The sequence below is a fragment of the Ammodytes marinus genome (genome assembly GCF_949987685.1).
Source record: "Ammodytes marinus genome assembly, chromosome: 20".
Classification (NCBI taxonomy): domain Eukaryota; kingdom Metazoa; phylum Chordata; class Actinopteri; order Uranoscopiformes; family Ammodytidae; genus Ammodytes; species Ammodytes marinus.
In genome coordinates, this window is record NC_137224.1 from 7,210,059 (window position 1) to 7,223,490 (window position 13,432).

The window sequence follows — 13,432 nt, forward strand, 5'->3', positions numbered from 1 at the left end:
CTCTCAGTATTTCCACTCACATTTCGGTCCTGAAGGAATAGTTTTGAGAAATGGAGTTTTCTCTGCACCATGACACCAGACTGCACCCCTTTTTTTTCTCGCTCTATATATATATTTCAAACAGTGTAAGGGAGCAATTGAATTTGCTGATGTGACCATACTTCTTTCTGATGGGTGCATACTGTACCTGAAATGCTGTATACTGAACTTTTTCTCCTTTTGCGTGAGAAAAGGCTCTGAGGACCCCAGCCTGTAGTCTATATCTGTCTGTTTCCTGCCTGCATTTGCTTTCTTGAGTCGGACAGCTGTGTGGTGCAGTACAGAGTGCACATGAGGAGCATAATTGAGTTGAGACACATAGCCCTTAAATGGGGCCATGTTCGTATATTTAGATCCATGAAGTGTGATCTTTAAGTGCATCACTGCATCTTGACAACAAGTTAAGCTTATAGTTAAGTCTCGTGAGTATTTTAAAGGATTTATGTGTTTAAAGTAAAGCCACTTTTCTGACTATCCAACTTTGGGTCAGGAACCAAGCACTGTGTCAACATGATTCAACTGAAGTCTTCACATCTCTGCTCTCAGCTCACTCTGACTGAATGACAACATGTATCCATGATAATATCAGCGAGTTAGGGCTATATAGGCCTATGCTATGGTATTTCAATTTACACAGTGTGGCTCTGCTTTACAGCATGCCCGTCAAATCCGTTAGGTCAAGTTGAGCAAAGGAACGTAAGGGATGCCGGAAATACAGTGATTCTTTCTTCAAAATAAGAGTCCATCATTGACAAAAAAATAATCCTGACAATTTAGCCTAGATACATTTTGACAGTTTCTTTTTTACTATAGGCTACTACACTTTATTAGTATGCTAGATTGCCTATTGCAAAATGCAATTGGATGTATTAGCATTCGGGTATTTTAGGCATAGGCCAACTGCATTTGACATTAGTGTTTTGGGACATCCTATATCTTTTTCTGGCATAAAATAGTATGGAATTTCAAAGCATTTGGCAGCTTGTTGACACAATATTTTTTAATAAAACTATTGTTTCAGTCAAGAATGACGTTTCACACTCAATATGTTTGTTTTATTTTGTATTTATTTTTTAGATCAAGTCGTATTCTGTTTAGCATATGGTATCCAACCTATATAGGCTATTCATTAATTCAATATTTATTTGTAAATTATTAAAAAAAAAAAGTATTGCCAAAGTGCATCATAAATTAATGGTCGTTTCTTGGAATTATTTTGAAAGCTAAGACAGGAAGTTGTACTTTGCTTGTTTCTGTGTGCTTGATCATAGACTGTAGTGGGCGCTGGATGAGGAGGCTTTAGGACCTCGCGGAACGTTTCATTGAAGCACATGGTCCCCACTCATAAGACACAACACTTCTCTTCAGTAATTGCCCTGGAATTGATGTCAATCCAGCGGGCGACCGAGACAGCTGCGGCTGGTGTAGGCTAGCGTACTTGTTAATGTTTTCAGCTCTCGCTCTTCCTTTTCACCTTACACTTCTCACTTTTTCTTTCCTATTTTGTGTGTGTGTGTGTGTGTGTTCGCGCGAGGCATCTTTCGACTTGGATATCTTTCAATGGGGAAAGTGCACGGAGTCGAATCAGCTGTCTTCGGGATTTCCTAAAGCGGCAGCCTAGGCTACTTGATCATATTTCAGGAAGTGGTTTTGTTTTTTTATTTTTTTGAGTGGGGTGGGGGGGGATCCGGAATCTTGCAGGCTACATCAGCTGTTGGTGGTGGACTGTGAACTGTGTATGATGATGATGATGGTTGCGCTGCAGTGAAACACTTGGCCAGTCTCCGTCCACGCTTCACCCGGGGAACCATGAATCCCAGGAGCCGGAGTCTGAAGTTTGCTATTTTGACAGCACTTCAGCTCCTCTTCTCCCTCTCCATATCGGTGTGTGACAGCTTGATCTCCAGATCTGCTGAAGGTAAGAGGAGGCGAAGAAGTGGGGAAGATTCTTTTGCTTTTTTATTTTATAGGCTCAATCATTGTTCCATCTACGCGCTAAAGTGACCAACAGATAGTTCTCTTGATTGTTTTATTTCTGCGCGAATGTCAAAAATGTGTTTTCACCTGGAACCCTGAATGAAAAAAGCTTTTATTTTGAAATGAACCTGTCGTCATCTGATGCTGTGCGTTTGTGCCTCCCATGTGTCTATTGTACAGGTTATTACATCTATAGGCTACTCAATATTCTCTTCATCATTCATGTCTCCCCTCTGGCTGCTCTGGGCAGCTTACATCATGAAAGCATTTCAGATCTGTTACAAAAGTTGGGGCAGAACAAAACATATCTCCAGTGTAAACAAGCTTTCTAAATGCATGGATTTCTGCCTGTCATTCAATCCATTTGGTTTTGTGGATAAGAAAAAAATAATTTTCATAAAGGAAGAACATAACATAACATAACATGTGAGCTCTCAGTCCATCCAGTGTGTAGCCTAATACCTCAGAGGAGAGGAGAAGCTGTATAATTGATGATGCTGAAACTCTTCTCTTTTTTTTGGTAATCAGTGGTAGCACTTGAGGCATTTTCTCGGCTTTTCAAGGCACTTCAAACATGCTCCACTTTCTCAATTATGGATGAATTCCAGGGTTATCTTTTAAGTGGCAACCATACAATATAAAAGTCACATTGTTAGTTTGAATTTAAGCAATTGAAGTATCTTTTTGATCAGATAGCTGTTAATTGCACTGGGTTACGTTGAAATCATCATAGCAAACAAATGATAAATATCTGCCTCGATAGCTCTGGGGAGATGCTCAAATTTGGTGTCAGAGTGTATTTGTGTCTATGCTTGTATGTTTTTTTTTTCTCCTTCTGCTATTGCAACCCTAAGGGGCCATGGCTCATGACATACCATGCACCAGTGTTTCTTGCCCCAGGTAAAATGTAACCAAGGACACACTATGCAAAGGATTTGGAGTAGGTTAACTGTGAGTGGTGGAGCTGCACTAGACTACAGTGTTTGGCGCCTACGTTTTTTTTAAAACATCTGTACCCCCTGCCAGTCACGACACTCGCAGTAGAAGCCTGGGAATTAATTACCAGCCAGGGCAAGTGTGTGAACGTGGGAATCGAGAAAAAGGGGAATGTGGTTCATTTATTCATAAACAGTCCATCATCAGAAGTTGGCTTTGACGCCTTGCTTCACCCCTTTGGAGCATCCTCGCCACTTCATTTGTGTCTGGGCTTTACATTCAAAAGAAAAAAGATAATGGACTGGTGTGAGATGCAGGGTGAGTGATGCCTACCAAAACCATCACTTGAAGTTCAAAAACGTAATCAACAATTTTTAATAATATGTTACGACATAAAGTCACTGTTTCCACTCTTTTTCTCTGTCTTTATATCATTTCAAACTGAATAGGTTTAAGTCTTGCCAAGTTGAAGATGTTTTCTGGAATTGTTCACATTGTTTTGGACAATTTATAGACAAAGTGACTGTTCAATTAGTGAAAATAATTGCTCCCAGATTACTTGATGCTGGGGCAGAGTGAGTGGGAATCATTAGTGCTTCCTTTTATGAGCCTTGCTCTTTGTCTCCAGGCTGAGCTCACTTTTGTCTTTTTCTGTCAGGAATGTTAAAGGCTGCTGCTGAAAAAAGATGGAGCAGTTCAGCCTCAGCGCGATGTCATGTTGGCATAAATATTTAATGACATCGCTCCTCGTCGCTTCCTCGTCGCTTTTCCTCTACCTGTCTATCTTGTGCATGTTTCTGTCCCACGCCGGGGATCATTTGTGAATGATTTCCTCTGATGGCTGACACACTAAAGTGTCAGCCAGCATTTACTGGCCAGCTGCACTGCTTCAGCCAACATGACTTTCTCTCTTTCTTTCTCTCTCTCTCTCCCTCCCTCCACCGCGAGCGCAGCATGCAGCTTGCGTGCTGCACACTCAGACAAATGAAAGTTGAGCAGAGAGGATATATTTTTGGACCGTAGTAAAACATTCCTTCAGCAAACAGTGTCCTCCCCCAGAGAGACATTTCCATCACCACGAAGTGACCCCCATCTCAAGGCTGAGAGTCTCTACTCAGCATGGGATGGATTCAGGTCTTCCAGATGAGTTGTTCAGGATAGTTAGAGCCCAGGGAGGCTGCCTGCAAAGATATAGCCAATGTGTGCTTGTGCATTAAGACAGATTGATCAACCAGTTGTCCCGCAGTGGGGATATTTATATAGGAAGGGGGGAAAATAGCTTAGCTGGACTGTGCTCATGTGGCCTGACCCTACATGTGTTGCATTAATTTCGTGGAAGCTGCTTTGGACTCATTTGACCCCCCACCTCCCCACTGCACTCCACTCCAACCCTTCACCACCACACCCAACACAATTTTGAACACACGAGCTGAAACCCGATGCCGGCTCTGGACTTTGTCATTGGACTTTCACACCCAGACAGGTCAGAGTTGAGCTCAGCGCAGACCTCCCCGAGCGTCTTCTCCTCTCGTCTGGACACAGAGCCCATTTGGCTCACATGTCTCTTGTCAGCGGCGATGTCTATCTGGGTTAGTTCAAGTTCCACCCCGTCAGTGTTGCACACTAAAGGAATCTTGACAGTTCATAACTTCGCCTGCATTCGTCAGTTCTTCTGATCCATTTTGCAGTGCTACTTTGTTTTAGTTTTAGTATAATAAATGTTATTCTTAAAGGTCACTTATTCTGCAAAATGCACTTTTATTTAATTTTTTCAACATTTATATGGGTCCCCTTTTTCTCCACACCACTTTTTGAAAACTTGTGTTTAAAAAGCCTCAATCAGATATCTCTCCCCTTATGACATCATGAGGGGAGAGATATCTGATTGGGGCTTTTTGCAAGACAGGGCTCAGAGAGACAGGCTCTAAAACAGAGCGTTTCAGACCGAGGCTGATAACAGGAGATTCAGCGTTGGCACTGTGAGAAATATAAAAGCTTTTTTGGACGCTACACCATGGAAACAGTTTATAGTAGAAACCCAAATTACAAATTTGAACCTAAAAATGAGCATAATATGTGACCTTTAAATGTCTACTGGAAAAAATGCTCTGAAAATCACCCTTTTAAAGTTATTATGTCTAGCATTTTAGCATCTGTTGCCTATTTTCTAGCAGACGTGCAGCTACATAAGTATTCATTATTTGGAGATGTGTTTCTGTCCAACATTCCCATCTCCCTTCAGTTCTGCTTGGGTGTCCTTGACAAAATATTTGTCTCTGCAGCCGGATATTTCCAATTTATTTAAGTTAGTTTTTAATTAGCTGGTTCTCATTGTTGTTTGGCACTGAGCAGTTAGTACACATTAGGGCTTATCAGAAACCTTTTTTCCTGAGAAACAGCTCCATCTTTTGCAGGAGACGGGACTGATGAGAGTGGTTGGGACAATAAACAATCAAATAAATGTGCTGTAATGCCTGGCCGAGGGGGAACCGCAGAGTTGGGTGATAATTCTGTTTGGCTAGTGACATTTAGTCATTTGAACCTTGGTTTGTTTAAAAAGGGAATTGATTAGTGGACCTTTTTAATGTTGCTGAATTACCAAGTGCATTGATTTACTGGGTCATAATGTCCCAGGTGAATTAGAATAAGTCAACTTCACTTTGATCATCGTGGCCCTGCAGAGAGCTGCAGCAGCATCACATTTCCAAAGTGCAGGGCAAACTCCCTCAGCATAAGAAACAGAGCAATAAATATTGCGGTCGATTTTCATTATTGGTTGTTTTTTGGCAGTTGAACACGCTATAAGCTTCATGTTATCCCCTTGTACAGTCATGGTGGAGAATGTTTTAGCATTCATTTGAAATCGTTTTTTGTAGCCTATATTAAAGGTGCACTCTGTAACTTTGTGTGTGTCAGAGAAGTGAGCATGTTCTATTCTCATAACTGAATAAACAAAATCGGATCCCTGGAACACTGAAGTTAGAAAGCTTCCTGAAAAGTTTCTGTTTCACTGTTGTTGTTGTTGTTTACAGCAGCAAGGCCAACAGTTTGGTTTACAAACATATTCTAATCTTACGTTTGATTCCAGGTGCCTCAAAATAAAATAAGTTTTGATTTATGATTTTATAATGATTCAATCCTAAGAATTACATCTAGAGTAGGTATGTTTTGTAAACTTACTGCAGGCTCTTTAAATGTAAACAAACCCCTCTCCCCTGAAACCGCGTAGTGCACCTTTAATTTTTTACCAAATAGATTTTATAATCTTGCCAGAGCAGAGAAATGCATCAAGAATAGGAACCAATGGCATTCCCAGAGTTTGACAAGATTCCACATGAATGTGCAGCCCTATAGTCTTGCACTGAGATTTGAAACAGAGAATTGAATGTCTCCATATCATCCATCTTTCGGCCTGGCGCACCGCGTCTAACCCAATGAAGGGACAAAGCCCAATATGTTCCCTAATGGGCATGGGCAGATGTGTTAACTGCAGCAAAGACAGGTCACCTCCTACCTGGGTGAGTTTCTAACTTAACTGGAGCAATTAAAGTCCTGGTGCTTTGTCTCCATCTGCCTGAGTTATATTCCACAGGCGGACCTGTGATATGTTTATATAAAGAAAAAAGAAATCCCCAAATCCTCTCGTTAGTAGGGAGCCTGGGAGATGTCATTGAGAGAAAAATATCCCCAAAATTAATTAATTTGCAAAACATTGGAGAGCATGGACCATCAAACAGAGGGATAATTAATAAATCAAGAGCACAAATGACTCCCTCCCCCCCCCCCCATTACGCCTTCAAGGATCCGTGTATTGTCAAAGCCAGAAAAAATATTTTGCGTTGTTGCTTTGATGAGTGACTTAAATAAATGGAATTGAAATATCGCAGTTAGTGCTGTTGTTGTTGTACTCCTTGAGCTGTGTTGTAGAGACACTGTGTCCCTTGAGGTAATGAGTGAGTTGGTTGAGGACATATTGATATTGATGGTCAATTTATTTATTTTTATTTTTGGATGCCAGACATGTGCTTTCCATGATAGGGAGTAGTTCCAGAACGGTGCAAATGAAATTCATCATAAAAAGGACTATATTTACAAGCTTGCACACAGCTCTTTTGCTATAAGCTGTCTGACTCTGACCTTTGGTTGCCCAGGCACACTGGCCCCATGCCAGGCAGCGAGCCCAGCCCTCGTGGGGGGGCAGGGGGGCTAACGGTGTCACCCGCTGGGGGCGTAACAGCACAGGCTCTCGGACAGAGTTAACCTCCCGCTGAGCAGACGGGAGTTTTTTGTTTTTTTGTTTTTCTCTCTCCCTGCAGGACCATCTATTTCCTATGGAGTAATTATGTGCTGACATCAAGCCAGTCAGACAGTAAATGAGTTCATTTAACAAGGTGTGGGTGGAGAGTATGATAAATAGAGAGAAAACACAAAAGAGCTATTCTACCTGTTGGAGGTAGAGGGAGCCCCGTGGTAAACGGCCTGATAATGACCCTAAATATGTCATAAAAAAAACGCTAATAAATCACACCATTAAAAACACTCATTGCCGTGACCTTTGACACATGGCTACCTTATTAGATTTGATTTAAGGAGGCCCCCTCTCTTCCAGTTTGTGCAGATTCCCATTACCATGATGATGTCACCTACAGGTTTTCTGTGTTTGGTGGTGCAGCCCCTCAGGGTGTTGACATAATGTCCCTCCAATTGGGTCAGATGCTTGCTGTGGAGTGGAGCCAGGATTAGCAGGCACTTTTCACCTCTTGCTCTGTAATCCCCTCCAACCCCACACAAACTGTGACTCCAGGAAGAAGTTTAAATGGGGCAAGGCGAAGATTAGTCGATTTAGGTGTGTCACAGAACAAAAATCCTGCTTCCCGAATATGAGAATTTGCTGCTTTTTCCCTATTTTATAATTTACTGCAGTAAATGCTTTCAAATTCTTAGCATTGTTGTAGGTTCGTTGGTTTGATGATTTATTTTCTATGAATTCACTGATCAATTACATGACTATTTATTCCTGCAATAAGAACTGAATCAATCAATAACTTTATCCATCCCCAGTGGGGCAGTTGTTTGTGCAGCAATGAGTGAGTCTACATTAAGCACATAGACACATAGCAACACAACCAACAAATAGGGGAGCCTGTTTGTTTTCTCAACTGTTTGTGTATCAAAGCAATCCATTTTTAGGATATTTCTGGGCGCTTTAGTTGGACACGGAATTGGCATTTTCCAGTACCTTTTGACAATTTATAGTATACAAGATTCATCAATTAACCAAAAAAAATTCTTGAAGTCATTACAGTTGCATTGTAGTGTCAATTGTGGTGTACTTTGTTTGTGTGTGTGTGTGGCCTTGTGCAAATTCTGCAACTTCTTTTCTGCTGCCTGTCTTGGCCAGGACTCCCTGTGAGAAGAGTTACTGTAACTCAATGGGACCTTCCTGGTGAAATAAAGGTTAAATAAAATAAATAAGTTGCCTAAAAAGAAGATAAGAGATATGGAAATGCCGAAGAGTTCATATGCTTTTGTCTCCAAGGTCATTTCTGAAAGACTGTCTGCATGATGGCTCCTCCTCTCTGGATGTATCATTCATCATTCTATTCCCAATCACCAATTCTGTTGGAATTTGCATAATTTGCCCACTCTGATTGGGGATAAATTGAATACGTGATAGGCCTGCCAATCAGCCATTATTAAATTAACAATAGCCATAAACATTAACCAAGTTGTCCCTTATGGGCTGATGTCAGCTGAAAAACTTAGCTGGATCGAGTCTCCAGTCCAGTCCAGTCAGTTCTCTCATTAAAGACATCCACCTAATCTGGCTAAAAACGGCCATCGGTATGTGCAGACAAAAGGGACCATTTCAATGGATTTGCTTGATCAAGAACACACTTCCATATTGAAAAAGGGAAAGCCCTGTATTTTTTTTCTTGTAATCATTGTGTTGTCTTTGCTGTGTCAAGTTGTCACTCAGTCTTGATTAATTCCATGTGTTCCTTTTCCAAGCCCCTTTCCTTTAATTGGTTTGAATAGTTTATTTCCTATTTTTAATCTAATACATTTTCAAGATCATAGAGAAATGCTGTCAATGTGACTTTGGAGTTTGTCCTTGTGGGTTTTTTTTTTCGGCGCCAGCCGTCAGTAAAGGAGATGGTGATTAGGCGTGTTCGTTATTGATGTGTGCACGTATGTGTATAGCCTGTACTTCTTCTCGGCATGGGGACCTGCACATATGTCGGGGGCACGGCCTCATCAAGTAGGCAGATGAAAAGAACAGCGTGCCATTTGTGTTAGGAAAGCAAAAGATTGTTATGAATACATCATTTCACGCTTGGCTGTCAAGGAGCGACTTGCGGCTTGCTTGCGAGAAAGCAGGCTCTGGGGTTTAATAAAGACCGAACAGTTGTTGGTGTGTTTTGGTGGAACAAAGTGAGCAGGAGGGCTGGAGCTGTGGACGTAAGAAAGGACTTCTTGAGAACTGAGGAAAGGTACTCAGTAGTGCACGCGGGTACATTTAAAGTATGACTAGTGCTATATAAATAAAGCTTTGACTTGATTTGAAGGTCGTCTGTTCCCTGGGACCCTTAGCTCATAGGATGTGGAGAATGCATTACGTTGGCAGCGCTGATAAAAACCGGGGAAATGATTCACTGTGAAATACCGTCAGGAACTGTAAAATGCCCCAGTAAGCACTCAGTTGGTTTAAGGCTAGATGTTGAGTTTTAAAACAGCCCAAAATTTGGTTTTAAAGGTGAATGGAATATGGTCATTGAAATGCTGTGGAGACAACTGATACATGACTTTTGACTTTTATATCACTAAGTTCATGCTATAGTGCTGTGAATGTGTGCTACAAAATCACATTTTGTAAGAAAATGCTGTTTATGTTTTAGATTTTTTTTGTGAATTCATTTTGCTTCTTTGTGATAAGAACTGAATCAATCAATAACTTTATCCATCCCCAGTGGGGCAGTTGTTTGTGCAGCAATGAGTGAGTCTACATTAAGCACATAGACATAGCAACACAACCAACAAATAGGGGAGCCTGTTTGTTTTCTCAACTGTTTGTGTATCAAAGCAATCCATTTTTAGGATATTTCTGGGCGCTTTAGTTGGACAAGGAATTGGCATTTTCCAGTACCTTTTTTTTTTTTTTGTAATTAGTATTTTATTGAGTTTTTATACATCACTGTAACAATGTAATCAGAATTGTAGTCAACACAACAATTGACGTCTTAGCATTTATCCCTTAGTGATGTTACATTTTTGAAAAAGAAAATAAAGATTATGCCAAAAGGGGTAATAGAAATCAGGTAGAAATAGTTAAAAAAAAAAGGTAAAAAAAATAAAAAAAAGAGAAAAAAAATATGTATATATAATAGAAAAACACACATGGATCAGTTGTACAGATTTACACTAAGCAACACTCTCTCATCTGGTAGCAATATATTGCACGTACTTTCCCCATTTCGCCACATATTTTTCAGTCCTGTTATTGATGTTGAACGAGATTTTTTCGTAGGATGCCACTTTTGCCAACTCCGTGCTCCACTCCTGGAAAGAGGGCTCACCTGGGTTCTTCCAGTTTCTCATTATAATTTGTTTTCCAACCATTATACTGGTCTGAATAAAGTCCGCTGCCCCACAGTTGGATGTTATTTGTGGATCATTTAAAACATACAGCCTAGGGCAGAACTCCAAGGTAGTCCGAGTAATGTTTTCAATGCGATCGTGAATCTTTTGCCAGTAGCTCTGAATCATGGGACATTCCCAGAGCAGATGAAGAAGAGTCCCTTCTGAGCTGCAGCACTTCCAGCAGTCTGCATTATCCCGCAGCTTCAGCCTGAACAGTCGGCTTGGAGTCCAATAAAAGCGGTTCAGAATCTTAAACTGGATTAATCTAATTTTAATGTCTCTTGACACCCTCTTGATGTTTTCACAAATACGATCCCACTCTTTATGTGTGACATCAATGTTCAAATCTGCCGACCAAGTTAACATTGTTGCATAAGATATGGTAACAGTCTGTTGGAATAACATTGCATAGAATATGGAAGCCTCATGCCCCAAACCCATTATTTTCGTAGTCTGAGAAAGAAGGTTTGACTGTTGAGGTTCTATTCCTCTCCCTATTACAGTAAATAACAAGTGACGCATTTGCAGGTACTTCCAGAAATTATTTCTGGGCAGATTGTATTCACCAGCCAACATTTCAAATGACTTTATATTATCCCTCTCATATAGGTTTGCTAGTGTAATAATTCCTTTTTCTACCCAATCTTTCCATAAAAGAGAATGTTTATTAATACGCAACTTTGGGTTATTCCAAATACAAGATTCAGAATTAAGATAGACATTGATATTAAAAGCTTTAGAAAACTTCTTCCACACATTAAAGAGGTTGGATATGATAGGGTGAGATTTTAATTTGGAGGGTATAGTGCTATACAGAGCATTTATAGGGGCAAGTGGGGAAAACAATCTCTGTTCAATCTCAAACCAGGATTTTCCAGTACCTTTTGACAACTTATAGTATACAAGATTCATCAATTAACCAAAAAAAATTCTTGAAGTCATTACAGTTGCCTAAAAAGAAGATAAGAGATATGGAAATGCCGAAGAGTTCATATGCTTTTGTCTCCAAGGTCATTTCTGAAAGACTGTCTGCATGATGGCTCCTCCTCTCTGGATGTATCATTCATCATTCTATTCCCAATCACCAATTCTGTTGGTATTTGCATAATTTGGATTGAAAATGACTTAACGATAAACCATGACAAATTGACTCCTTGATTATTTATTTGTTCATAACCAACATACATACTGTGTGACAAAAATCTAGGCTTTATTCTCAAGGGATCCAAAACCAAAAACCAACCACTGACCCAGACCTTTTTGTCTTGTGTCCCTTTGAAGCCAAGCTATACAAGCCCACCCTCTCATCACAAGTTGCATATGTATTTGAGATGTGAGGACTTCACCAAAGATGTTCCTTTACCAGATAGTTTCATTATAGAAGTTATTCACTTCTGTTAAACTACAGTCAGCCGATCATACACAGGATTGCATTGTGTAAACCAACAAAACAATGGCTGTACATGCTGAGTACATGATAGATTTTCTTTTATTAACCCTGCCAGTGAAAGTCAATTTTATTACTTTATCAGTCATAGGTCTGTATTGTGTTCAGTCACCCACATGAGCACACGCGCACACACACACACACACGCAGACATACAATCCTCCAACCGAGCTTTGACTTTATTGGAGCAATATAAATGGCACAAACTCTCCTTGTGTACACCGGAGCATAAAGGGAGCTGATCATGCCCAGAACTCTGCTTTATTAAGACCTCTGTTTACACTCTCCTTTATTGAACGTATAAATAAGGCTCGGGGTCCCGGTGCCACTTTTACCGCTCCCTTAATGCTTCTGGTGGCTCCTATAACATTCTGGCTAACAAAAGCCACTTACACACACACTCCACACACCGCAGCCCCTGCAACCATCCAACTTCCCCCAAAATGTCTCTCCAAGTTACGCAGGGAAAACTGCAGACTGTTTCCACTAATATAATTCCATTTATATGCAGGGAATTAAAGCCCGTAGCACAGCACATTAACAAAATGGTTATTCACTTTGCAGACTTTGAAGTCGGTGGAACCACACACTGGTCTGGTTGTGAAATCTCACTTTCAAAAATCGACACGGAGCACACCACAGAAAAAGGGCCATTCAACGTCAAAGGGCCGTTCCAACTCATCCGTGTGTCAGCCCCATAAGTCGGAGAGCCACAATTTGGACTTGACCTTTTTTCAGTCAAAAAACCTCTCCATGTGTTTCACCCGCATCTGTTGTTTATCCATCTGGACTTTTCACGGAGGTTGTCATGCGTTCAATTACTCAGCATGCCCACCTCCCCCAGACGGTGTGGTTTTTCTAGGACTAATGAGGGGAGGGATGCTTCTCTCGTGTGTGTGTGTGTGTGTGTGTGTACTTAAACAACTATTTTTGTGAGGACCAATTAATACTTGAGACCAAGAGTGAGGACATTTTTGGAAAAGTGAGGACATTTTTGACGGTTCTCACTTCGGGACATACCTTTTGAAAGGGCTGTTTGAGGGTTAAGTCTTGGTTTTAAGGTTCAGGTATCAATTGGGTTTAGGTTAGGGTTAGTTTAAGGGTTGGGGTCAGGCATTTAGTTTTAATGGTAAGGGTAAGAGGCTTGGGAATTCATTATCCTAATGAGGGTCCTCACAAGTATTAGGCATTCAAATGTGTGTGTGTGTGTGTGTGTGTGTGTGTGTGTGTGTGTGTGTGTGTGTGTGTGTGTGTGTGTGTGTGTGTGTGTGTGTGTGTGTGTGTGTGTGTGTGTGTGTGTGTGTGTGTGTGTGTGTGTGTGTGTGTGTGTGTGTGTGTGTGCGTGTGTGTGTGTGTGCGTGTGTGCGTGTGTGTGTGTGTGTGTGTGTGTGT

General features: G+C 40.9%; 1 protein-coding gene across 1 annotated transcript in view; it reads left to right on the top strand.

The window, feature by feature from the left end:
• Positions 1-1,836: 1,836 nt before the first annotated feature.
• adam12a (ADAM metallopeptidase domain 12a) overlaps positions 1,837-13,432 on the top strand; it is an 81,484-nt gene continuing 69,888 nt past the window's right edge. The window contains exon 1 of the mRNA XM_080049522.1: positions 1,837-1,957. Within this exon, the coding sequence (XP_079905648.1) occupies positions 1,849-1,957 (109 nt within the window). The 5' untranslated portion in view covers positions 1,837-1,848. The remainder of the gene's footprint in view (positions 1,958-13,432) is intronic.